Genomic DNA, 27,956 nt, shown 5'->3' on the forward strand with positions numbered 1-27,956 from the left:
TTTTGTACTTCAACCCTTAATTAAAAGTAATAAGCTAAAACAATTACTTAGCAACACCTTAGCAACCACCTAGAAAACCTTAACAGCCAAACCACTATTATATAGCAACACCTTAGCAACCGCTAAGCAACACATTGGCAAAGAGCTAGCAATTTTTTTCCTATACTTGTGTCACTCATATTACCTAGCAACACCTTAGCAACCCCCTACCGATCCGATATGCATTGTATGCTTTATTGTGAATAAAATAGTGGTCAGTGAGATTTGCAGATCATTGTATTCTGTTTTTATTTACAGTTATTTACATTTTACACAGAGACACGACACGTTCAGAGTCGGGCTCGTACTTTCCCTGAGTACATCGGCTACTTCAAACAAAGAAAAGAAAGGTCAGCAGCTGAGCTCAGCAGCTGTAATCGTGTGCATGCAGGATCTGATAGGTTGGCACTGATGGGGCATTATCAGATTGAAGGCACTTCATAAGTGCGTCTGAGCTGCTGGCTTATCTCCCTGAGTTAACACGCACTCATCAGATCCCTGTCAGCCCGGCCTCTCAGCCACCAGAACCGTGAGAATGATGATGGTACAGCTAGTATCTTTTTACATTGAGTCCACTGTATTTTATATTTTAATACTGAACATATATATACTGTATAAATGCATATATAGCATATACATTGAGAACATTGTTCTGACTCTTTGTTATGGTTTGATATCACAAAGTGATAACATCAGCAGTCGCACATCCTGCTAGATAAATGCATCACGCTATATCAATCAGCTATTGTTCGTGCATCATAAGGCCTTTATAAGCCTTATAAGAGGTGCATCTCATAAAAATGTGAATATCATTAAAAAAAGTTACTATACGCCAGTAATTCAGTTCAAAATGTGAAACTCATATACAGTATTATATAGATGTATTAAACACACAGAGTGATCTATTTTAAGCATTTACTTCTTTTATTGTTGATGATTATGGCTTACAGCCAATAAAAAACCCAAAAGCCAGTATCTCAGAGAATTAGAATTGCCAAGTCCTGCTGGAAAATGAAATCCTCGTCTCCATAAAAGTTGTCAGTAGCAGAGGGAAGCTATAAGATATGAAGTGCTGTTAGATTTTGTGGGAAAACAAAAAAAACTGCACTGAGTTTAGACTTGATAATAAAACACAGTGGATCAACACCAGCAGATGACAGACATGTCTCTCCAAACCATCACTGACCATCAGTAAATTTTACATTTTATTTGTAAAAAATCAAGGGAGCAGAGTCTGGAGGAAGAGTGGAGAGACACACAGTCCAAACTGCTCGAGGTCTAGTGTGAAGTTTCCACCAATCAGTGATGGTTTGCAGAGACATGTCATCTGCTGGTGTTATATCAAGTCCAAAGTCTTACAGCACTTCATGCTTCCCTCTGCTGAAATTTCATTTTCCAGCAGGATTCGGCACACTGCTCACACTGCCAAAAGTACCAATTGGTCTTATATAATATTCTAATTTTCTGAGATACTGATTTTTGGGTTTTCATCAAGAAATAAACGCTTAAAATAGATCACTCTGTGTGTAATACATACTATATAATATATGAGTTTCACATTTTGAACTGAATTACTGAAATAAAGTAAAACTTTGGCATGATGTTCGATTTTTTTTTTAGATGCACCTTTATGTCTACTAGACACGATAATTATAATAATCAAGCAAGTGCAGTTAAACTAATGCTGCACAATATATATACCGATTTAGTATTGCTATTGCAATGTGCACATGTACAATAGTCACATCACAGGGCAATGTGCAAAATCTGTTTGATTGATACCAAAGGGGTAGCAGATATCATATCACGATAGTGTAATTCTCTTCAAGACATTTCTCTTCGATACTTCTTTAAAACAGCATCTGTGTTGCTGAAGAGGATAAAATACTGCTGACTAGGTCAAATTAAGTAACATTATGTATACTCTATTCATTTTTGCAAAAGAGTTCTTATCCTGGGGGTCTCAACTCCCCAGGGGGGTCCTAACATAGTCCCGAGGTGGTGCTGCATCATTGCCTTCTGGTGAAATCTGGAGAAAATTCCTGTATTTAAAAAAAACTGCAATATTCATTGCATGATATATTCAGTCTATATTGTAGGATTAGTCGATAATGTGATTAGCGGGACAGTTTCAGACAATTTCAACAATTCTGACAATTCCTAGTGCGTGAAGGGACATCGGCGTAGAGGTATACAGTTCATTATAAAATATTCAAAGTTCAAAAATTATTATTTCTTTTTTTCATTTAGGATAATGAAGAAGAAATGTAGTCTCTCGTTTCTGCCTTTCGCAAACAGAATTTGTTGTCTTTAGTTTTCCAATTTTTGCATCTTGAAAGAAAAATCTGATGTTAAAAAAGAGGAAATTTAAGAAATTGAAAGGAATGAAAAAGTTAAAGATTGCGAAAATGGATGAAAACCCCATTTCTTCTTCTCTATGTCAATGAAATAATTAAGTTTTACCCCCAAGTCTGTCAAACAGTTAGAAAATTGTCCAATTTTTTTAAGGTTCTGCTGTCTTTCCACAGTTCTGTAGGACTAACTGTTTGAGAAGTAAGTAACATTTTTAACAGTTTAGACATTTTGGGACAGTTCCAAAGTCTAGTGCATAAAGGGACATCACCGTAGAAGTATAAAGTTCATTATAAAATGTTCAAATGTTTTTTTCATTAGGATATGAAGAAGAAATGTAGTCTCTCGTTTCTGCCTTTTGCAAACAGAATTCCTTTTCTCTAGTTTTCCATTTTTTGTCAAATGGTTAGAATATTGTCCAAAAAAATTCTGAAAGGTGACACTGTCCGTCTGCAGTTATGTAGGCCTAACTGTTTGAAAAGTAAGTAATTTCAGTTCGTTTTTCAACAGTTTTTCAACAGTTTTTACACAGTTTTTGGACAGTCTTTAGACAGTTTTTAAACAGTTTTTCAACAGTTTTTAAACACTTTTTTTTTTTTTTACAGTTTTTGGACAGATCTAAAGCCTAGTGCATGAAGGGGCACCACCGTAGAGTCATAAGGTTCCTTATAAAATGTTCAAAGTTCAAAAGTTCACTGCGTTTACTGCCCAGAGTTACTCAAGTCTTCTTTTGACGCTGATCCTGAGGACACCCACTGTTTGACATAGTTCGAATGGGAAGCGATCCCACCACCCAACAAAGCCGCCTCCATTAGAAAATTATTCAAACATTTCTGAAAGGTGACACTGTCCTTCTGCAGTTATGTAGGACTAACTGTTTGAGAAGTCAGTAATTTCAGGTAGTTTTTGAACAGTTTTGAACAGTTTTTGGACAGATCCAACATCTAGTGCATGAAGGGGCACCACCGTAGAGTCATAAAGTTCCTTGTAAAATGTTCAAAGGTCAAAAGTTCAAAGAATCCACTGCGTTTACTGCCCAGAGTTACTCAAGTCTTCTTCAGACGATGGTCTTAAGGACACCCACTGTTTGACATAGTTCGAATGGGAAGCGATCCCACCACCCAACAAAGCCGCCTCCATCTGCTCGCTCCCGTCGCACTCTGAGTTCACTGGGCTCGAGCAGTCCGACTCCAGGAAGCCGCTGTCGATAGTGTCCAAGTCCAGACCCACCTGAGGGTAGCCATCGTCCGACTGCTCGTTAGAACTGTACGAGTCCAACGAGATCACTTCAATATTGTCCATATCGTTAACGAAAAGCCGCTCCTCCAAGCCGTCGTTTCCATCAAACTCCAGAACATCCTCCTCATCAGAGACGCCCGGTGCCCTCAGAGTACCAGGGTCTGGTCTATTCCTGTCACTTCCACTTCCTCCACTTCCTCCACTTCCTCCGGCTCCTCCACTTCCTCCAGTCCAGTCCGACATGGTGCCCTCCTGACCCGACACGGTCACAGTGTCCATGGAAATATGGCCGCTGGAGCGCACGGTTCCCAGGCTGCTGTCTCCAAAGAAGTAGCGCTTGGAGGATCCAGGGTTCAGCAAGCTCAGCAGACTCCAGTCCCCCACACTGCTGCTCCCGCCACTGCTCCCGCCACTGCCCCCGCCACTGCCCGCCTCCTGCAGGTGCTCCCGCTGCAGTGGCAGGGCTGCCAGCTGCTTCTCGCTCAGCACCTGCAGAGGAACGCTCTTCTCTAGGATGTCGAAGCTGTTGAAGGTGAGCACAGGTCCGACCCATTTCTGCAACACAGGAGGAGACATGTTCGTCAGAGAGCTTAATATACACTTTAAATGCTGTGCAAAAGTTTTAGGCAGCAAAGCAAATTACACTAATCCATTTAGAATAATGAAGAAGAAATGCAGTCTCCGCAAACAGAAATTACTTTTGTTACAAGATGCAAAAAAGGGAAAATTCTAAAAATTGAAAGGAAAGAAAAATAAAAGATTGCAAAAATGGACGAAAACCCTTTTTTCTTCACTATATCAATGACATAATTAAGTTTTACATCCAACTTTTAAAAATGTAACTGAAAAACGTTACACTGTCCATCTGCAGATATGCAATTATGTATTGAATAGCTTTTAAACAGTTATTGGACAGTTTTTGAAGAGTTTTGGGCAGTTTTTGGACATTTTCTTAACAGTTTTTGGACAGTTTTTAAAAACTCATCAAACTCTTTAAAAACTCCCCAAAAACTATTCAAAAACTGTCCAAAACTCTACATAAACTGATAAAAAAATGTTCAAAAACTGTCTAAACACTGCCCAAAACTCTTCAAAAACTCTACAAAAACTGCTTAAAAACTAGGCAGTGGGGCAGTGTTTGGACAGTTTTTGAATAATTTTTGATCAGTTTTAGTAGAGTTTTTGGACATTTTTTTATCAGTTTTTGGGGAGTTTTTAAAGAGTTTTGGGCAGTGTTTGGACAGTTTTTTTTTACTTTTTTTTTTTTTTTTTTCTAATTCTTTGTGATTTTGAACACTTTATCTCAAATTTAGAAATAAAAGGTTTTTAGAAATTGTCAGGTGGGCCAGATCAAGGACAGACAATCACAGATACCAATCAAACATATTATTAACAAAGGGGATAGCCTTACAGGGGTAGTTAGAGACAGGCAGGGTCAGAATCAAAATAGCACGATAGTAAACAACAATAATAAGGTAGGCAACGGAAAACAAACTGTGAAAAGGGCAAGGCAAGAAAGCGGTCAAAAAACACAAAATCAAAAAGAAATGCTTAGCTGAACTACTAAGCTAGACTTAATACCCAGTGAGGGTATAAGGAAACAGGGGGTATTTATACAAGACAGTCCAGGTGTGTGCAATCAGAAGCTCTGCGAGAGTGAACGCTGTAGCACCACATGATTTTAATGATTTAGATTTTATATTAGGATAGTAGTGTTTTATTTTGTGTGCATTAAAAAAAGATAGAATACAGCATTCTTATATTTTTTCATTACTGGAACACAGGTCTGAAAGGGATATACAGTAGATACGACATAGAAGTAGTGTGGTGCTATCTTGTGAGTTTGTGAGGCTCTTCACATTTAACTGTAGGAGTTGGAGTGAGACCAGATGGATGGGGATGGATGATATAGAGACCCTCAATCCACAGTCTCACATTTATACAGAGGAAAATATAATTGAAGTTCACAATTTTGAGGCAATGTGTGTAAATTTGACTTTTCCATCATGTCAGTGTTGAAAACATGGTGTAGGTGTTATTTTTTGACATTATAAAGAACATGACTTCACAGTACATACAGAGAAAAATAAGAAAAATAACCATATGTTCCGTTTTATCTGAAGTCGTGTCTTGTTATGTCTACGGAAAGGAGCGTGTTATTCTGGTGCAAATCTTGTGCGCAGTGCACAAGCTATTTTAAGAAACGCCCCCCAATCGAAAAAACATCAAACCAGTCTCTGCAAAACCTCAAAACTGCAGAGCTGAACAAAACACAGGTTGTATGAGATTATTTCAGCATCCTGGCACACGATTAGCGAATTAAAATAATGGCTACAGCATTTTTCTAGCTATAAACTTGAAACCTCTTCATGCTGAAGCTGAAATAATGAGTCACATCGAGTAAAACCTCTTAAATGTCAGATCCTTGACTCATTAGTACATGATCTCTGACTCATATTGAAACTGAGCAGAAGTCTAGAGAAGATGGAGACGATCTTATGTTTCAGAAGAACTTATCATGTCTTGATTCTGAGGAAGATTAAAGAGATTAAGGCATTACACTCATCATTTAACTGACAGAAAATGTTATTTTTTTTAGTGAGTGAAAACAGTGTTGGCTGCTGTTCTCACATTTTTTCACACTTTTTAATTGTTTGAAACCTAAGAAAAGCCATTTATTTTTTTATATATTATATTCATTAAGTATTTATTGATACCCCTTCTAATTGATGCACCCACATGTTAACCTACTGGTACCATAGCTCACAGTGTTGGGGGCTTTACAGCTCTCTAGTCCCTCTATGTGCTCCAGATGTGTGTGCTATTGGTGATCTATTGGCAGTTCTGTGTTCTTTGGAATGATGGTGCTGTTAAATCATCATTTAATCCAATAGTTCTGGGATGAGCCAGAAAGTTGATAAGAAGGTGGGATGGTTTGGTGATCATCCAACATCCTGATCTCACACTTCAGGCTTTTGTAGCTGAGTGCAATCAAATCCTCACAGCAATGCAAATTCAAAATGCAAAAAGAGTTAAAGGGGTTATAAGTAATATGTTCTAAAGCGAAATCCATCGGCTTTAAACCGATTATTCATTCAATCCAACAATCAATCAATGAAAACGAGTAAGGAGAGTTCCATTTATAATTTGATAAGCCAAGTTTTTGAATTGTAGCATTTAACAGAAGAATAAATAAACAGGTCATAAAAACCAACCAACCAACCAACCAACACAATCAAATGTTTACTATTATAATTTGGCAGGCCTGGTATGGTTTTCAGATTGCTGCATGCAATCAAATCCTTACAGCAATGTGAACTCCAAAATCCCTAGACAGTAGAGACAGTTACTCCAACAAATGCAGCATAAACTCCTTTTAATAACTTTGATTCTGTAAAATAATGAATAAACAGGTGTCCCAATACTTTTGTCCATATACTGTAGCATCCACCACAGTACTTTGGATAAGGAAGATATGACCCTAAAATAATATCACCGAATTTCAGGGTACCGTTTTTTTTTGCACTACCAACGGCGAAAGAGCTACTGCTGCGGTTAGCAGCTAATGCTAATGCTGCTGCACCCAGCCTTATTGATGGAGAAACTTCACTGAAAACTCCCTTATTGAATGCATTGGATTGCACAATTTGGTAAAAGATTCAATAAAAAAATCCAATGGATTTAAATCAATCATTTAATCAATCAATGAAAACGATCAATTTGCAAACATGATTGCATGCAATTAAATTTTCACAGCAGTTTAAACCCCTAAAACTAGTGGAAAGCCTTTTCTAGAGAGTAGAGACAGTTACTCCAACAAAAGTATGGCCTAAAAAGTAATGTCATCATATTTAAGAGTAATTTTGCCTACCATTGGGTAGAAGTTTAAATTAACATATTATGCAAAGGAATCCAGTGGATTTAAATTAATCATTCCATCAATTAATGAAAACAATCAATTGTGCAATTGTGATTGCATGCAATTAAATTTTCACAGCAGATTAAACTTCAAAATCTAGTAGAAAGCCTTTTCTAGACAGTAGAGACAGTTACTCCAACAACAACAACAAAATCAGGATAAACTCTATTTAATATCCTTGATTTTGGCAACATTATTGCATGCTTTGGATTGCACCATTTGCTAGAAGGTTAAATTAACATATTATGCAAAGAAATCTACCGTATTTTTCGGACTATAAGGCCGTATTATAAGACGCACTATCAAAGAACGCCTATTTTCTGCTATTTTTCCATACATAGGGCGCATCGCATTATAAGGCGCGTTAAGTGACACTAGAAAGGGTGCCTATATCAAAGTGAACAGGGGTGGCGCCATGTTTCCCTTCCCCCACCGGGGGTGGTCGCTTGCCGGTGGAGCGTCTCAGTATACAAATCTAGCTATTTCAAAGTCAAACGAGTGCTGGATATTAATCTACACAGATTCCACTCCTGAAAACTGTTTATTTGGGTGAGTAACGTGCTTCAGTTTATTTACAGTAAGCTTAGATTTCCAGATGTCCACTAAGGCTTGCTGCACCAGCGTTAGCATAGCTATCCGCTAGCACGCTAGCTAGTCACCTAAACTAGTAAAGTTAACCCAAACTTAAACGACAGCGTTACACTGAGTAATCCTGCGTGTTCTGGTAAGACAGTGAGATATTAGCTAGCGATTACAGGCTGATAAAACTCACCTCTGAGAGAGTTAGCGCTTAGCATCTAGCTAATGCTAGCCAGGCAAAGCAGCACAGACTTACAGGCCGATAACTCACCTCTGAACGGTGAACGCTTAGCGATTAGCATCTAACTCTAATAATACTGCTCCAGCAGTATTAAAAGTGCTAAATTTAGAAAATACTGATCTCTGAACAGTGAAAAAGCTAGCTAGCTAAGCGGTTAGCATCTAGCTATTGCTGCTCCAGCCTCGGAGCGGCACGGCTCTGCACGGAGTGTGTGTTTACTGCTCCTTACACCTGACGGGTAAAATTTAGATAATACTGATCTCTGAACAGTGAATAAGCTAGCTAATGCTATTTGCTGCTCCAGCCTCGGAGCTGCACGGCTCTGGACTCTGTATAGCACTGAAACTCTGTATAACGCTGCACGGAGTGTGTGTTTACTGCTCCTTACAACCTGACGAGTAAAATTTAGATAATACTGATCTCAGTGAATAAGCTAGCTAGCTTAGCGGTTAGCATCTAGCTAATGCTATTGCTGCTCAGCCTCGGAGCTGCACGGCTCTGGACTCTGTATAGCACTGAAACTCTCTATAACGCTGCACGGAGTGTGTGTTTACTGCTCCTTACAACCTGACGAGTAAAATCCATACAAAAGGCGCACCGTATTATAAGACGCACTGTCAATTTTTGTGAAAATTAAAAGTTTTTAAGTGCGCCTTATAGTCCGAAAAATACGGTTGTTAATTTAAAGCAATCAATCAATCAAGAAATGAAAGCAATCAATTATGCAATTGTGATTGTGTGCAATTAAATTCTCACATCAGATAGTAGAGACATTTACTCCAACAACAACAACAAAAGCAGGATAAACTCTATTTAATATCCTTGATTTCTGCAGAAAGTAGATATAGTGTACAGCTGGGAAACGATGGCTTATAGGATCTTAATGCAATAATGCAGTGTAGATTAGGGTGGCCTTGTTTATATATCCTGTAGTAATGCTTTTATAAATGAGCAGGTATCCCAATACTTTTGTCTATTGTAGTGTAGCATCCAATATAGTACTAAGGATTAGAGATGAGCGATATGGCCATAATATTAGGGGATTTTTGAAGTAATTATATTTCACAAATTTGGCAACATCATTGCGTGCTTTGGGTTGCACCATTTGGTAGAAGGCTCCATTTAGATATTATGCAAAGAAATCTAGTTAATTTAAAGCAATCAATAAAAACAATCAATCATGCAATCATGATTGTGTGCAATTAAATTTTCACATCAGATTAAACTCCAAAGTCTATTAGAAAGCCTTTCCTAGAGAGTAGAGACAGTTACTCAAAAACAACAACAAAAACAGGATAAACTCTATTTAATACCCTTGATTCTGTCAAAATAATAATAAAGCAGGTGTACCAATATAGTTGTATATTTGTCCATATACTGTGGATTGCATATTATGCAAATTAATCCAGAGGATTTAAAGCAATCAATTTTTCAAGAAATGAAAGCAATCAATTGAGCAATCATGATTGTGTGCAATTAAATTCTCACAGCAGATTGAACTCAAACGTCTAGTAAAAAATATTTTCCTAGAGAGTAGAGACATTTACTCCAGCAACAACAACAAAAGCAGGATAAACTCTATTTAATATCCTTGATTTCTGCAGAAAGTAGATATAGTGTATAGCTGGAAAACGATGGCTTATAGGATCTTAATGCAATAATGCAGTGTAGATTAGGATGGCCTTGTTTTATATATCCTGTAGTAATGCTTATATACTGTAAATGAGCATGTGTATGAAGTTTTTACTGTATATTACTGTAGTTCTCTTCTGCCACCTAACTGACATGATTGGCACTGTTCCCTATTCTCCTCTACTGTTCCTTTCTGTTCTCTCCTCTTCTCTACTGTTCTCTACCGGTCATGTGTCGTCTCTGCAGAGCATTGCGTCCTTGGCCTCGTGCCATCGCTAGACGTCACCACTTCCTGTGGAATTATTCTGTGATCACAGAAAGACAGAACGAGGGCGGTTACATGATAGAAACTCCATCACTGGGTAAAAAATATTTTGGTTCTCCGCCAAAAGCAGGTTTCCTCACAGCCACAAACCACGAAGACATCCCACCTTAGTGACGAAAAAAAGGTAAAAACTGCTAGATTTGTGTGAGATCTGTGAAAAAGACGAAGAAGCCGAAGCTGAAGGTTCCCTCGCCGTAGAACTTGCCTTAGCTGGTGGAATCTTCATGAAATTTCCCCTAGACATGAAAACATCTATATATAACTACCCACCTAATCTGAGTTTAGCTTTGAGCTCACAGTACTTTCCATCTAAGGGGGGAATTGCAACTTTCATTTTGCGCATGTAACGCATGCCCGTCCACCCAGATGTGATCTCCACAGCCCTCCCTGTGACTTCTGAAGCCCCTTCAGTCTGACTCATCCGCCAAATGTCAGCGTCCCCTCTGGAGTGCGGTTAGCGGCTATATACCAGTTCTGTTCATCATTAAAGAAAAAAAATCCCTCTGAAGAGTTTTGTCTTTGCTGTGCGATCAACACCTGCTGAAGTGTGATATTATATCTGCAGACAAAGCCTTCTGCTAAAATCATGAGCACAGAGGAGCGCTTCGTAGTTTTTTTATAATTGCATAAACATCACATGTGCATATTGATACCTGAATAACGTCTTCTTCTTCACCACCAACAAAATAAAAATTCATATAGCTCTGAAAAAAAGGTATCACCTAAAAATTATGAGTTTCTTTGATTTTACCAAATTAAAACCTCTGGAATATAATCAAGAGGAAGATGGAGGATCACAAGCCATCAAACCACCAAACTGAACTGCTTGAATTTTTGCACCAGGAGTAAAGCAGCATAAAGTTATCCAATAGCAGTGTGTAAGACTGGTGGAGGAGAACATGATGCCAAGGGTTATTCCAGGGTTATTCCACCAAATATCGATTTCTGAACTCTTAAAACTTTATGAATATGAATATTATTTTCTTTGCATTATTTAATGTCCGAAAGCTCTGCATCTTTGTTGTTATTTCAGCCATTTCTCATTTTCTGCAAATAAATGCTCTGGAATTTGGGAGAAATGTTGTCCGTAGTTTATAGAATAAAACAACAATGTTCATTTTACTCAAACATAAACCTATAAATAGCAAAATCAGAGAAACTGATTCAGAAACTGAAGTGCTCTCTTAATTATATATTTTTTTTCCAGAGCTTTATTTGAGAGATGACTGGATGCGTTAGCAGCTCATATGTGGAGGATCTTTTGCTGGAGTGGAGAAACAGTAAACAGCTGGTCTGAAGTTCATGATCAGGTTGAGGAGGTGAAAAAAGGACAGGCGGTTTGCTTTTGCTGTTTTTTTGCAGCTATAGCTGCACAGCTGCACCAAGAGATGTGTGGGTACGAGAGAGAAGCACGTTGCACCAAGGCTAATGCATAAAAGCAAAAAAAAAAAGACGCATTAATTCTGATTTGACCGTTCACATTCATGTTGCATGTCTATGGATTGGGTACATATCCGATTTAGGACAACATATGAAAATGACTCAAATCTGATTTTAAACAAATCAGATTTGGCACGTTCACACAGCCATGAAAAAAAATCTGATTTGAGCCACATTTAGCAAAAATTCAGATTTGAGTCACTTTAGTCTTGTAATGTGAATGTAGCCCTTTATCATCCTTTCACCCTGTTCTTTAGTACTCAGAATCCCACAGGAGAGAAAACAACCACAGAGGAGCTATTATTATTATTATTATTATTATTATTATTACTTGGGTGGGGGATCATTTATTCTCGCACTGAAGTGACTGTACTGGCATGCTGGTGGTGTATAAGGAGCAGTTGTAGGTAGGAGTGTGTAATAGAGTGGAGGAGAATGGTGATTAAACACAGTGTTTAAAAACTCCAGCAGCACTGCTGCTGTATCTGATCCACTCACTGTACCACCAGCACAACACACTCTACTAACACCTCATACACCTTCACCATGCTAATCAGTGTTAATCACTGCAGTGCTGAGAATAACGACCCACCACCCAAATAATAATAATAATAATAATAATAATAATAATGGGTCAGGTGAGATTTCCCACCACTTTCCTTAGGCCGGGTCGGGTTGGGCTCAAGATAATAATCTGTGGCGTAGGCGTCTGTTTTTCAATGCTATATTTATTATAATTACATTATAGCTAAGTAACAATTCAAACTCTTTTAAATAAAGTTGCACTAGTTACGATGTTATAATCACGAAGTGCTGCTCCTCCACTTGTCTGCATTTGACTTGCAGCGCTGTGTGTACCTGTTCTTAATAAACATTTGTTCTTAAATAATAGGTCTATGCTTCTTCAGTGTTGCAATGGTAATTAACATAATTCTGAATAGATTTCACTCATGCAAAAAGCCTGCAAATGATTTTAAAACGCTCAGTTTTTACGCTCTACTTGCAAAAAAAATATGCAAATACTACAGTCTGTAATTAATATAGAACTACAAAGTGTTCTATACATGATCAGTGGAGCTGAACAAATTTCATAATGGGTGCACGCTCTGTGCAGTGCAATGTCTGGTTTGAGTTTCTTACCTTAAAGTCCCCTTGATAGGTGTGATACAGGGGTTTGAAGAAGTCCTGGGGGTTGGGTATGTACTGGAACTGAGCCAGCTTCTTCAGCCGTCCCCTAAAAAAACAAAGGGAAAACGATAAGGGAAGTGCATTAGCCCAAAACACACACTTTTGATTTCATCTCTCTTCAAAATACAGTTTTACTTCCCTAAAAAGGAACTTCTTAGCTGAGGGTTCTTGAGGACAGGTTTTGCAAATAAGTGCAAGTGTGAATTTACACTGACATGCCAGTATTATTGGGTCCCATGACTTTTGGCATGTCCCCTGGAAGCTAAAGAATGCTGCACTGAGCTGTGGGATATGTGGGCGGGGTCTCCTGTTTTGAATGCATATGTGATTTCTGCCAGAGTCTCTTGTCTGCATGCATGGGCAATTCTGGCCAGACACAGACGGTCACCATCATTACCACCCACTGCACTGCACTGTCCACTGTGGGTGGTAATATTAGAATTCTATGGTGTATTCTACATTCAATCACTAGATAACACCTCACAACATATACAGGTACAACTTGGGCCCTATTTAGGATTTTAGTGATCTATAGGCGAGCTGTCAGCTGTGCACCGTGCAGCTTGGTTAGCTAGGGCGTGTCTTTGCTATCGTAACGACGGGAAAAGTACATCTTGCACGGCTCAAAACACGTAAGAGTAATGTACTACTTTTTGTATGTTTTGGGCATAATGTGAAATAAACCAATCAGAAGAAAATCACTTGACATTCTCTTTAAGAGCCAGGCGAGCTCTGATTTTGGTGGATTGCTATCTTAATGGCGCAGCTACCTGGACGTGTTCAATGCTTCTCAGCAAAGGAAACTATTCACACTTGTTAATTGTTTTTTTGTTGATGTTAAAGTGTGCATAGCTGCCAACAGGCATGCACTATGGGTTTGTGCACTGCTATGTGTCCATGTGTGCACATGTTGGGGATGCAGCGCCAAGATAGCAATGAACATCCGACTGTTGACGTCTGTCTAGGTTGTATTCAATCTGTGGTGCACCTGTGTTTTCTGTTGCCAAGATACACCAACAATACACCAGACATTTACCTGACCTGGTGAAAAACAAATTTGTGTACTTACGTGTACTTAAAGCATATTGAGAAATCTCTAAGTATGCTGTAAATATACTAACAGATTTATGTACTTACTTAAAATATATTAAAAGTATATTAATATTATGCTTTTATCAAATGTTTGAAAGGTCTGTTTAAATGTGACTTAAGTATATTTAAATTAGTTCTATTTTAGTACAGTTAAGTACACTTAGCCCAAATTAAGTAGGACCTTTGTACTATTTTTATACTGTAATTAAAGTATAATAAGTAAAAAAAAGGTTATTTTAGCACTGTTTAAATATACTGATTAATATTAAAGTAGCTACAAGAACACTTTAGTGCACTATAGCATAATAATACTGTTAATAATCAGCAGAGATATATTCACAAGCACTGTTGCTATTTAAACTATGCAGGCAGAAGGTGTGAAAATAGACTCTTGTCGTGGATGTAAGATAGCAATGAGCATCGCGACGCGCCTTGTGCAGGGTGTAAGATAGAGCCCATGATGTGAACTGGACTGAATGCAGCTGAACGTCAGGCTGATGCTGATGGTGGTTGATGAGGACTGAGAGAACTGAAAGGTTAGAGCATCTGCTGCACCAGAACTGCTGCACCTCAGACTTCCTCCAGTCTGTAGCCTACACGAGCCGGAGCCCGGCTGCAGCGCTGCGCTGCTGCTGGCGCTGTGGTTTAGAGAACGTGGGAGGCATGAAGGGACGGCACATACGGTAAAGACTGCGGTACCGATTACTGGAAAAGGTGGAGGCACTATCTCACTGCAGAATCTGCTACATTGTCTGATTCTCCTCCATTGTGTGGGACAGGGCTTTCGAACTGAACTAATTACAGAGATCTGAGAATGGAGGTATCGTACAGGAAACCCTGAGATAATAACACAGATATCAATTAGTGTCACATCAAGGGAAAATGAAGTAATTGTAGGTGACGGAAATAAGAGACCACAATGAAAAATGACGAGTTTCTTTGATTTCACCAAATGAAAAAAAATCTGTATTATAATCAAAAGGAAGCTAGATGATCACAAACCATCAAACCAAACTAAACTGCTTGATTTTTTTGCACCAGGAGTAAAGCGGCATAAAGTTTTCCAAAAGCAGTATATAAGACTAGAGGAGTAGAACATGGAGAACATGTCAAGATGCATGAAAACTGTGGTTAAAAACCAGGGTTACTCCACCAAATATTGATTTCTAACCTCTTAAAACTTTATGAATATGAACTTGTTTTCTTTGCATTATTGGACAATATTTTTATTTGGAATTTGGGAGAAATTGTGTCTGTAGTTTATAAAATAAAACAACAATGTTAATTTTACTCAAATAGAAACCTTTAAATAGCAAAATCAGAGAAACTGATTCAGACAATGAAGTATATATATATATATATATATATATATATATATATATATACATATATATATATATATATATATATATATATATATATATATATATATATATATATATATATATATACTTGTATATATACTTAATGCATTGTACAATAAAATAATTTGATTACTTTATTAGAAATATATTTTATATTTGCTGAAACAATATATGTACTATCTATCTATCTATCTATCTATCTATCTATCTATCTATCTATCTATCTATCTATCTATCTATCTATCTATAGATAATATATGAATTAGTGTCATGTCAAAATGCACTGTATATTTTGTATATTTAAAATATAACATATAGATATTTTCTTTAATAATTATGATATTGCAATATTTATCCTAATAGGTACTTTTTGCACAGTTTGGACCTTCAGGTCCAGTTGTGTCCCTCAATTAATATAGTATATATTATAATACAGTATAATATAGTATATATATATATATATATATATTTTTTTTTTACTTATATATTATTGTTTTTTCATAGATTTACTATTTTCTTATTAGTATATAATTATTTTTATTGATTTATTGGTTTATTATGTTGGAATTTTTGTTTTAACAATCTTAATTTCTAGTATGCTGTTTTATTTTAGTCTTCTTGCGTCTCTTTAATACAATGTAAACCTGAGCTTAAATAAAGAATGATGATGATGATGATGATGAAGAGGGGTACTGACCCAGTGACAGTTTTGCACCATTTTTGTGTATTTTAGTGTATGAGTAAATACAAGTTCTACAAAAAATCATGAAATATGCTATATGACATATGAATAAAATATGATAAATATAAAAATAAATAATATATTTTTTAAATAAAGTAAAAAAAAAAATAGAATAATCAACAATAAAAGAATGGAATAATGTGGGAAATGAAATAAAACAGTTACAATTAAATCATAAACTCACTGCTTTCCAAAGTAGATCAGCAGTACGAACGGGAGCGCTACCAGCATGCAGAGCAGCATCAGATAGCCGTTTGGCCCAGTAACATCAGGAACATCTGTAATAATGAGAAGAGTTCACATCAGATACATCATAAATTCACTTTTAGAATGAATCATACAGGAGTGCTGATTTCTGCTCATGCTTTTATTAGCGTTCATGCAGCATTTCTACAAGTTCTCCAAGCTACAGAGTCTGAAACTGATTATGAAGAATCGTCACAAACATCACTTCAGAAAGTCTCTCCTTCTGCATAAACATGAACCCGTTCCCGCGCCTCAGTCTGCGCTGACCTTTAGCGCGGGCTACAGTCTGTCACTTTCACAACCTGAAACTCCCATGAACTGAAAATGAAAAGCAGCCGGGCTCTGATTACTGTACTCACATGTTCACATGTTAAACACACAGCGTTCCAGTAAGAGAACTGGTATTAATAACGTTTTGACCGCTGGTTTGCAGTGCATTTGGTTTCATGAGAGAAGTAGTATTTTCTGTAACATCCTTCAGTCACTTGGGATATCAGGACACGCCCACTTTAAGCTTCTGCAAAAAGCTTGCCTGCAAAAAGCTGCAAAAACGTTTGCAGAATGCGTCTTCACAAGCCTAGGAGCTCACTTTTCATTCCAAAATGGCCTATCCTAATATTTTTATAGTGTTACCATATTTTGCACTACTAGTTAATTTATTGTTCACAGTAGGGGTGTGCCATATCGTATCGTACGCGTTAATATCGCCAACTTTTTTTTTTTAAATATCGTGAACAATATTATATCCTAAAATATCGTGCCCAAATATCGCCCACCCCTAATTATCACACTGTTTTTAGAAAAAGGAAGATTCACACTGTTCTGATTTCCCATTAAATCTCTACTAGAGACAGATTATATCTGTTCAGTATCATTTATTTTACTTTAATACTGGATATATATTGAGATATTTGCAGTGTTAGTATTAGTATGACATTCTGGATCATTGACTTCTGTTACAAATCTGATAAAAATTCTTGTATTTTTTAAACATCTCAGTTAGGGGTGTGCCAATAGCATATCTTATACAATATTAAAATTTAATTTTCATTCTGTTGCAGCAGTGTATTACATACAGTATGTTTGGCCAAGGGCTAATAAACATTGCTTCATTTGTAAATTTGAAACTAAACAAATTTTCTACTCATATCTTGAGTTTAATTCGTTTTCTTTTACATTTTATTAAAAAACTAATAAAAAAAAGAGTAGCACTTTTTAAAAGAAATGTAACATAAGAAAGGTAAAGGGCGAATATTAACCATGTAAGCTGTTTATATTGCTTGCAATTTAGGTGAAGCAAGCATGAGTAAAGCATTTTAATGTAAAATTGCTTAATTTTGCTGAAAGTAACAAAGTAAACGGGTAACAAAAATATGAACACCACACAAGAGTTAATTGAATGTTTGGTCATATCGCCAAGAATATCGTTATCGCAAAAATACCATGAAATATCGTGATATTATTTTAGGTCCATATTGCCCACCCCTAGTTCACAGTTTACAACTTTACAAATTTGCACTGTTAAATTATTATTATTGTATAACTGCATCTTTGCTGTGTCTATATGGTTGACATTAGTTAGACATTAGTCATCTTAATATGCACAACAACTGATTTACACTGCTGTTTAACTACACTACCTCCATTACACATACACACACACACACACACACTATAGGCTCTACTTTTATTTTTATTGTATTTTTATCTGTATCATTCTATTCTATCTATACTGGATGTCCAGAATTTCCCTCTGGGATCAAAAAGTATCTATTTATCTATCTGTCTGTCTATCATGTTCTTTCTGTGGGATCATCATCTTTCTGTTACATTAGCTCAACAGTTGCGCAACACTTTTATTTACAGACCAATCACAGGTCTTGTCACTTAGGGCCATATTTGAATGATCTATGGCTCACTGATCAATTGCAGATTGCAGAGCTGGATTTAGGGCACGTCTGTGTGTCTTTGCTATTGTGCCTTGTGCAGCTTGAAACGAACAAAAGGCGTGTACTTATTTTCTTAATTAATCAGGGGTGTGGGTTGGGTGTCAGTTGTCATTTAAGAGCCAGGTGAGCTCTGACTTTGGCGCGTTCGTATCTTAACAGCGTGGCGCTTTTGCGCATCTCAGCAGAGACAGATCCTGACCTGTGCATTCATACTGTGAAGATACACCAGCAGCTTTAGGCTTTAAAGCCTTTAGCAACGAAACAAGTAATTAAAAGCTTAAGTTAAAAAAGACAAGTAGGAGGAGGGGTACCACACACTAAGAAAAGTAAGTACAGATTTGTACCTAAAAGAGTACAAAGCTTGTCGCTGGGGCTGTACCTTATACTGAGGTACAAAAAAGTACCTTTCAGTAAAGGTCCTTTTTTGTACCCATATTTTTGTGCCAGTAAAGATTATAAAGATTCTAAACATCATCATCAACTGAATATGTGTGAAGAACTTGATGATCTAAAATTGTCTGGCTTTCAAATGAAAAATGTGCAATTAAAATATATATAGTTTATTAGTGCAGTGATACAGAATACTGAATGTACCCTTTGGCTGCAGGTTAAATGGTACAAATCTGTACTTATTGCTGTTAGAAATTACTTTGAACTTCAAAGGAAACAAATCTGACCCTGTAAAGACCAATATTGTACCTTTGAGGGTACAATTATAAAAAATGTACCCTTTGAGTACAAAAAAGTACTCATATCGTACCTCTGTTTTTAGAGTGCACTGTCCTGCTGATTTGAGAGTTTTTCTAATTGTCACGTCTCTAGGCTCTCCTCTCACACACCCGAACTCTATTTCCCAAAATCCCACTGGCGATGACGTCACCGTCAGCCGCTCACCCTCACCCAATCGCGTTACGCTCCCCCGATCAGAGTCACCTGTATTCTAGGAAGTTCCGGTTTATAGTAATTATAGCGTCTGTACTTCGCAAGGTATTGTCGACTCATGTTGCGTACTGAGCGCTCTTCCAAACCCTTTTCTGACTGCCCTTTTGTTATGACCCTTTTTTCTGTATTACGGATTTTGCCTTTTGTCTTTGTCCTTATCGGATTTGTTGAATTATCGGACTGTCTATCTGGCTTTGGATCTTGGACTGTTTCCTGTACTACGATTCCTGCTTCGAGTGTGAGTGTTGTTCAACCTGTTCTCTGGCTGTGTTATTCTGTTTACTACTCTGTAAATAAACCCATCTTTACCTTTTACTCAGCGAGCGTCAATCCTATCTGTCTGGCGTTACACTAATTTAACACTCCCAGTTTAGCACAGAAAGGCCTTTCAGTTTCTTGATTAGTTGATTAGATCAGGTGTGCTATAATTCATATACAGTATTAATATACAGTATGTAGTGGGGTAGTGCTACTTCAGGATCAGGTCTGAGATCTACAGCACTAAGCAGAGTCTAAAAGCTACACGTTTGGTTTGGTTTGGTTTGGTTTTGTGAATCACAGAGAATCAGTTAAAAAAAAAGTGTGTGGAGACAGTAGAATTGATCTGGTTGGTTTACCGGTGTTGGGGCAGGTCAGCTCGATGCTGGAGCTCCACTCGCTCCACTGGCTGGGGGGGAAACTTGGGGAGTTTACTGTGGCCTGGACCGAGGCCACATATAACTGGCCTGGGGAAAGCAGCTTGCACTCGATTTCCAGGTACTTGTGGTCGTCCCCGATCTTATATGGAAGATTGCAGGATTCCTGTGTGGCAAATAAACAGTTAATAAACATTAGGATTGATAAAGTAATGATAAAGAATTGGTATTATTTTAATCTACATTGTAGATTAATATTAAATACATAAAAACAATTACAGGACACGTATGGAATTATGTAGTAAATTGAAAAATAAAGGGGGAACCACATTAAAATAAGGCTCCTTTATAAATGGTTTATAAATAGATTATAAGAAGTAACAAATTACGTTAAGTTAAGTAAATACTTTATAAAAAAAACATTAAAAAAGCACTTAAACACAACACTTAAACATATCAAAAAAATAATATGTAGAATGTAAGTTAGTTATTTAATATATTCTTATAGGTAAATTAATAAAGTTGTTAACATAGATGTTAATGCTGACTGATTGATAAGACATAGTAAAATAAGCATCTAGTAAGAGCTGAGGTTTAACAGTATAAACTATGAATGTGGAATCACTATTTGGTACATGACATGCCACTGTTGCCCTTTCTATTTATGTGTTGTAACTGCTTATTACTGGTTTATTACCTAAATAAACTATGTTTAAACCCTTTATAAATTAGCCTTAAACGTGGTGTCAAAAGTGTTTAACCTCCTGATCTAAACCTGATGAACTGAGGTGGTGATTTGAGGTGATTTAATTGGGATGAGCTGGAGCTTCACAGCGTTAAAGAAAAAGCAGCAGCTATTGTTCAGCACCTCCAGAAACTCCTTCTTTCTTCAAGATGCTGAGACTAAACTAGTCTCTAAATGTGATACTTATTTAGAAGAATCTAAAGTATACAATATTTGGTTATTTTTTAAAAACAGATACTTAACAAGACTATAAAATATAGAATAACAAAATCAAAAGTTTGGATACACCTTAAATTCATTCATATTCCAACCATGAATTTACTTCTGCAGTGCTATTGTAAACATAAATTTACCTCAGCTTTGCTATTCTAAACATGAATTCACCTCAGCAGTGCTATTCCAATCATAAATTTACTTCTGAAGTGCTTTTCTAAACATAAATTCACCTCAGCTTTGCTATTCTAAACATCAATTTACCTGAAAAGTGCTATTCTAATCATACATTTACCTTCTTTAGCAGTGTTATTCCAATCATGAATTAACCTCAGCAGTGCTATTCTAATCATACATTTACCACAGTAATACTATTCTAATCATGAATTTACCTCAACAGTGATATTCTAATCATAAATGTACCCGAGAAGTGCTATTCTAATAATACATTTACCTTCTTTAGCAGTGTTATTCCAATCATGAATTAACCTCAGAAGTGCCATTTTAATCATAAATGGACCTGAGAAGTGCTATTCTAATCATACATTTTCCTCAGCAGTGCAATTGTAATCAAGGGTTTTCTTTAGCAGTGTTGTTCCAATCATGGATTTACCTCAGCAGTGCTATTCCAATCATACATTTACTTCTGAAGTGCTTTTCTAAACATAAATTTACCTCAGCTTTGCTATTCTAAACATGAATTCACATCAGCAGTGCTATTCTAATCATAAATGTACCTGAGAAGTGCTATTCTAATCATACATTTACCTTCTTTAGCAGTGTTATTCCAATCATGAATTAACCTCAGCAGTGCTATTCTAATCATAAATTCACCTTAGTAGTACTATTCTAATCATGAATTTACCTCAACAGTGATATTCTGAACATTAATTTACCTCATTAGTGCTATTCTAATCATAAATGTACCTGAGAAGTGCTATTCTAATCATACATTTACCTCAGCAGTGCAATTCTGATCATGAATTTTCTTTAGCAGCGTTATTCCAATCACGAGTTAACCTCAGCAGTGCTATTCTAATCATACATTCACCTCAGTAGTACTATTCTAATCATGAATTTACCTCAACAGTGATATTCTGAACATTAATTTACCACATTAATGCTATTGTAATCATAAATTTACTTTGGCAGTGCTATTCTAAATATGAATTTACCTCATCGGTGCTATTCTAATTATGAATTTACCTCAGCAGTGCTATTCTAATCATACATTTACCTCAACAGCGCTATTCTAAACATTAATTTAAAGGCCCCCAAAACATTGTGGTCAATGGCTCAGCACTGGAACAGAAAGAAAATGGTTAAATATTTCTTTTTTTTTTTTTTTTACCTTACTCTGGTCATCCTTCAGCCTTAAACACACGGCGTACATCATTTCATCTTCCAGGCCGTATCCTTCTGATTTATAAGGCATAACCCAGGAGAGGACGAGGTCTTCGCTCCCGTTACGTTGTGTGAGAGTTAGATTGAAAGGCTGCAGTGGTTTAACTATAAATAGGGAGAAAAACAACAGTTTAGGTGTAAATCTGCAGAATAAAAGTACCAGTATCAGTCAAAATGTTTATTTTTAATTTTTCCCTACAAAGTAAATGAAAATGGAAGTGATCTATACTATGAAGGAACAAATAAGGAATCATGTAGTAACTTGAGTAACTAAAGAGTACTAAAGAACTAAAGAGTACTCTGTGAAGCATTTAGGTGCTCTTAACTTAACAGTAACTCAGTCCTGATGAGAGCCAGTTTCATCATAACATTTTTAATCATTGTCTTTGCGACTGCACTTGATTTCGGATTTATTAACCTTCATTTCTTAAAGTGGCGCTCCGTATTATTTTGTTTCTAAACTAAAAACAGAAGCATTTCTGAGTGTATAAGGGATAAAATATTGTGTTTAATGGTACCAGTGTGCTGGATGGAACGACCATTCCTGCTAATACATATATTCATTCTAAAAAAAAACAGGTTGTCAAGTTGCTTTTCGTGGGAGTTCTTCTTCTGGTCACGTCACGTATCTTTACATACTTACGTCACACGTTCAGCCTCTGAAAGAGGATCCTGCTCAGTTTTACTGAACGCGAGCGGCTGGTGGAGCAATGGAGACTTCAGAAGAGGAAACTCAGAGCTCATTAGCTCCTCCATTCACTCATAGTAAAACCAAAGAAACGAAGGAGTGAAGTTTCTGACTGAGCTCTCTCTCTCTCTCTCTCTCTCTCTCTCTCTCTCTCTCTGACTGAACATAACCTGGAATCGGATTCATCCGCTCTGAAAGGAGACCGCATCACACCTGCCCAGTTTAAAATGATTCTTCCGCATGCTCGGTGCAATTACCCATAATTGCTCTAACGTTTAGCACAGCTGTTAACTGAAAGCCTGAATTTTAGTTGACTCTACCTCATAAAGCTGACTAAGAAAATACAGCCAAGATGTGCAAAGCTAGCATATATATATATCTTTTTGTAATTAATCGCATATATTTTTCTTCACAGTTTGGATGAGTTTAGTATTAATCTACAAAAACAGACGTGGGACTGATACTGTATAATGGAAAAACTATATTGAAAATAGTTTATCCATATTTTAATAATATTGTCTGTTTAGTTGCATTATGATAAACTGATCAGAAACAGTAAATACAGTACATATATTGAGTGCAATAGAAACATACTGATGGAATCGAGCTTCTTGGTTATGGAAGTGATGTTCTGGAGATCTGGGGTCTGGGAGGTGGGCTTTGCTGTTAGTGTGCAGATGGTATCATGTTCAGCCATTAGGAAGAAGTCCTCTGGTTTTATGGTGCACCACCGGCTGGGTGGCCTTATAACACAACTCCCTGCAACAGTTTCGTTCTCTGAATCACTGAAAAACACAAGCACAGGAACATGGTCAAGAATAATCATGAATTTACGTGAGCAGTGCTATTTTAATCATGAATTTACATCAGCTGTGCTATTCTAATCATGGATTTACCTTAGCAGTGCTACTCTAATCATGAATTTAATTTAAACAGTGATATTTTAATCCTACATTTACTTCAGTAGTGCTATTCTAATCATAAATGTATTGAAGAATGAGACAGACTGAGAGTGTAACAGTGTAAAACCAGAGTATAACCTGTACCTGCAGCTCGCCTCCACATCACACTCCACCGGCCCGGCCACGGCGGAGAGGGAGCAGTTCAGCATGGTGAAGTAGTCCGTGGTGCAGCTCACGTCACACACTGCACCTACTGCACCCAGCAAAACATTAAGAACAGACACTGCATCTGCTGAACTTTACAGCTTCCACATTTATACACTGATAAAATCAACCACACCACAACACACAAAATGCTGCGCAGTGAGGTCTATCATCTTTATACTTTTCTGTGTGTGTGTGTGTGTGTGTGTGTGTGTGTATATATATATATATATATATATATATATATATATATATATAAAGAAATTGAAGAAACACTGCACTGCATCATTTTTGCATCCTCTCTACTGTTCTTTATATATACACAGTATATATATATATATATATATATATATATATATATATATATATATATATATATATATATATATATATATTTAATCAGGAAATATATTTAATAGTTATTATAAATTGGAAGAATATATTTTATAAATTAACTAAAAAAAAAAAAAACAGCAACTAACTCAAAGCATAAGTCTGTTTTTTTTTATAGCTTCTGCCCCCTTGTGTCTGCGTGAACTTTCTACTGATTTTGAGAAGGGTGTAGTAATGAGTCTATTAGCAAAGTCGTAGGACAATCTAACCAATCAGATTCATGATTTTCACTATGAGGGCGGGGCCATGGCTGTCTAACCCCTTCTCAGCAGCGTTCTGATGAAGGGGCTACGCATTGACTAGTGGTAAAATGGCACACATGCTGGCTTAATTCGATAATTAGCTAACCATCATGGAATTGCCACTGCAAATGAGACAGATATTGTGTCGTATTTAATTTAAAAACATTTTTCAAGGATGCCCTTCAATGTGAAACGAATTTACGAGTTTTTGTGTGTACTTAATGTTTTGGCTGCTCTGGCGTAACGTTACTGTAGGCATACAAATGAGTGATCTTTGTTGAATGGCTGTACTAGGAAAATTAAGTATTGATTTTTGTGGTCTGTTATAAATGGTACAGTTGTAGTATGTAGTTTTTGTAATATTTATCTATGTGTAGGTCGGCGGGGGTGGGGTGTTGCAGAATTTATATATATACTGTATATACAGGAAATTGAAGAAACACTGCAGCGTTTTTGCATCCTCTCCACTGTTCTTTTTCTGATGTGTATCTGTATGTACATCTATATAAATATCTATTTCTGATGATCTATATATTAGAACATCATACATATTTAATTCAAAGAGAATCAAATACATACACCTACTCAAATTATTAATTTTAGGGCCTGCCTAAAATGATTTGTCTTGGATTTTTATGCTCTTTATTGCTACTGCTACTTAAGTATATATATGTAATATATATATATATATATATATATATATATATATATATATATATATATATATATATATATATATATATATATATATATATACTTGTATATATGTATTATATATGTATATATATATAATTTAGATTTAGTTTTTAGATTAGGGGATTTTGGAGGATAAACCCTTTTTTTTACTACATAATCCCATATGTGTCCCTTAATCGTTTTTATGTCTTAATAATAATCTACAGTGTAGAAGATAAATTAAATAAAGAAATGAAGAAAAACATTGAATTAGAAGGGGTGTTTAAACTTATTTATGGTTAACATACATATATAAATATATATATATATATATATATATATATATATATATATATATATATATATATATATATATATATATATACACACACATATGGTTGATTGCATTCAGGAAACTTCACACTTACTGCACTGAACCAGTCCACAGACCGCAAGCAGGAAAACAGCCAGGCATTCAGCAGCCATTGTGAAGGAGCGTGGGCAGCCTCAGCGTCCGGCTCGGCGGATTATTATTATACAGCACAGAAGCTGAATTCTATAAAAATCTATAACAAATAAAGACATAAAAAGGAGATCTCGTATTTTGTCCTAATCAGAATTAATTATTCTATTCAATACAGAGAATAGGTGACTGACTTCTTTGTAGGGGTGTATGATAATATCGATCCTATGTCATATCACAATATATTGCAGTACTGTATCAACACTGTAATGGATTTTTTTTATCATTAGTTTGCATGTAAAGATGTATAGTCTTTGTAATCCGTTGTTCGATTTCACTGTTCTGATTGGATAGTGTGTTTTTATACACATATATGACAGCTTTTCTAATATTTGAATTAAACAATCGTAATATAACAATCGACAAGACAAGACAAAACAAGACAAATAGTGCAGAGCATAACAACTGATTTACAGAACCGATTCAATTCTGATTCACAAGGTCGCAACTCGATTCAATTTCTAATTAGTTTCTAGTTGATTCGATCTGACATTAATTTTTTTTAAATATTTCAGCTACAACAGGGTTTGTTCAGATATATGTTTAGATTTGATTTGCCTTGCTTACACTATCATATTAATATATTGATATGATATATTGAATCATAATGCCTGTATCGTCATACATATTGCTTCACATCACACATCTTGCCAGCACACATTCCTGCTGCTTTTACACTCACTGGAAAAAAAAGATATCTTAGCAAGATAAATTATCTTAAATCTATTTTTAAATGTCTGATATTTCTTATTTTAACAACTGCTGACAGAATATTATTTTAAGATAATCCAATTTATTACCCATTTATTTGTACTTAAAATTTAAAAAGTTATTTTTTTAATTGAAATTGTCTTATTCTATTAGCAGATATTTTTCTAGTTTCCAGATGTATATCTAAAAAATGTGTAAAAAAAAATAAAAATTCTATTTTATTTAATTTAAATTAAGCAAAATGTTCTGTACATACAGTACAGTTCAGAACTTCAGACACTTCTAATAAATAAAATAGTTTAAAACAAGTAAAAGAAATAAGGTGGATTAGAAATTAGGTAATAAGTCTTATTATATTATTTTACTATAGTAATATTAATATTAATATAAAAAATATATATAAATTTTAACACGTTTTTTAAAGGATCACGTATTTAAGGATCACGTGCTAATATATAACTTTTTGCAAAGCAGTGCATTAAACCAGCAGCACCATCACAACAACAAAAAACAAAGAAAAAACAACAATAAACAATCAAATACTGATGTGTAGAATTCAGAAGAAATTAGATCATTGTTTTCACTTCTACTGAGGAAGAGTGAAAAAAGAGGAGCTGAAAGGAGAAGAAAGATCCAGAACTGGGTAGTCTGTTTTTTGTTTGTTATGAAAAATAAAAAAGCAGAAGTATTAAAACCATCTGACTTACCTCAGTCTGCCTTATTTACAGCACATAATCCCAATCAGAGCATATTAATCCCATTAATCCCATTAATCCCAGTATCAGAACTCTGTGAACGTATCTTCCTGCTCATCTCTATCAGAACAAAGCGCACTGAGGCTCAGTCACTGTCCTCCTGATCTGCATGTTCACTCATTCAGATGACGTTTGGGACGGTGTTCACCACGGATGTGGTTTATGTGGGGCTAAACCTGCGTGTGCTGAATCTGAATCTGAAGCTCCGCCCCTCTTACAGTCAATGTCATTTTCTCAGACCCCAAAAAGTGCAGCATCATCAGTTCAAGGTGAACAGGATGAGCACTAACCTCTTAACTCCGGATACTGATCTGAGTTCAAACTCATTTTTACCTTGTTTGTACTAGAGGTGTGGCATATTCTATTTTATATGATATTAGGATTATAATTCAAAAAACACATTTTGTGTTGCTGTATTTTTGTCTGCACAGCTTTAAGGGTCTAAGATTTAAGACAAGGCAAAGTTAGATTATACTACACAAGACTAGACTAGACATGACTAGACAAAACTAAACATGACAAAAATAGACTAGACTAGACTAGACTAGACAAGACAAAAATGTAGTAAAATATAATA

General features: G+C 36.0%; 1 protein-coding gene across 1 annotated transcript; it reads right to left on the minus strand.

Annotated features, from left to right (window-relative positions):
* Positions 1 to 271: 271 nt before the first annotated feature.
* il21r.1 (interleukin 21 receptor, tandem duplicate 1) lies at positions 272 to 27,956 on the minus strand. The gene is made up of 9 exons (XM_049475952.1): positions 27,332 to 27,956; positions 25,819 to 25,956; positions 24,021 to 24,129; positions 23,569 to 23,759; positions 22,234 to 22,391; positions 19,907 to 20,090; positions 16,337 to 16,430; positions 12,907 to 13,000; positions 272 to 4,185 (listed from the first exon to the last, which is right to left on the minus strand). Exons 2-9 carry the CDS (start codon positions 25,874 to 25,876, stop codon positions 3,421 to 3,423), a joined length of 1,653 nt encoding a protein of 550 aa, XP_049331909.1. The 5' UTR covers positions 25,877 to 25,956; positions 27,332 to 27,956; the 3' UTR covers positions 272 to 3,420.

Source organism: Astyanax mexicanus, chromosome 3 (assembly GCF_023375975.1).
Source record: "Astyanax mexicanus isolate ESR-SI-001 chromosome 3, AstMex3_surface, whole genome shotgun sequence".
In the NCBI taxonomy this organism is placed as follows: domain Eukaryota; kingdom Metazoa; phylum Chordata; class Actinopteri; order Characiformes; family Acestrorhamphidae; genus Astyanax; species Astyanax mexicanus.

What these genes read in the sequence shown, in the direction of transcription:
- il21r.1 (XM_049475952.1), bottom strand. Translation starts at nt 25,876, where the DNA reads ATGGCTGCTGAATGCCTGGCTGTTTTCCTGCTTGCGGTCTGTGGACTG. An exon ending in TGAAGGATGACCAGAGTAAG is followed by an intron (nt 20,091 to 22,233) that starts GTAAAAAAAAAA and finishes TTTGCCACACAG; the next exon opens with GAATCCTGCAATCTTCCATA. An exon ending in CCTATCAAGGGGACTTTAAG is followed by an intron (nt 4,186 to 12,906) that starts GTAAGAAACTCA and finishes CCTGTGTTGCAG; the next exon opens with AAATGGGTCGGACCTGTGCT.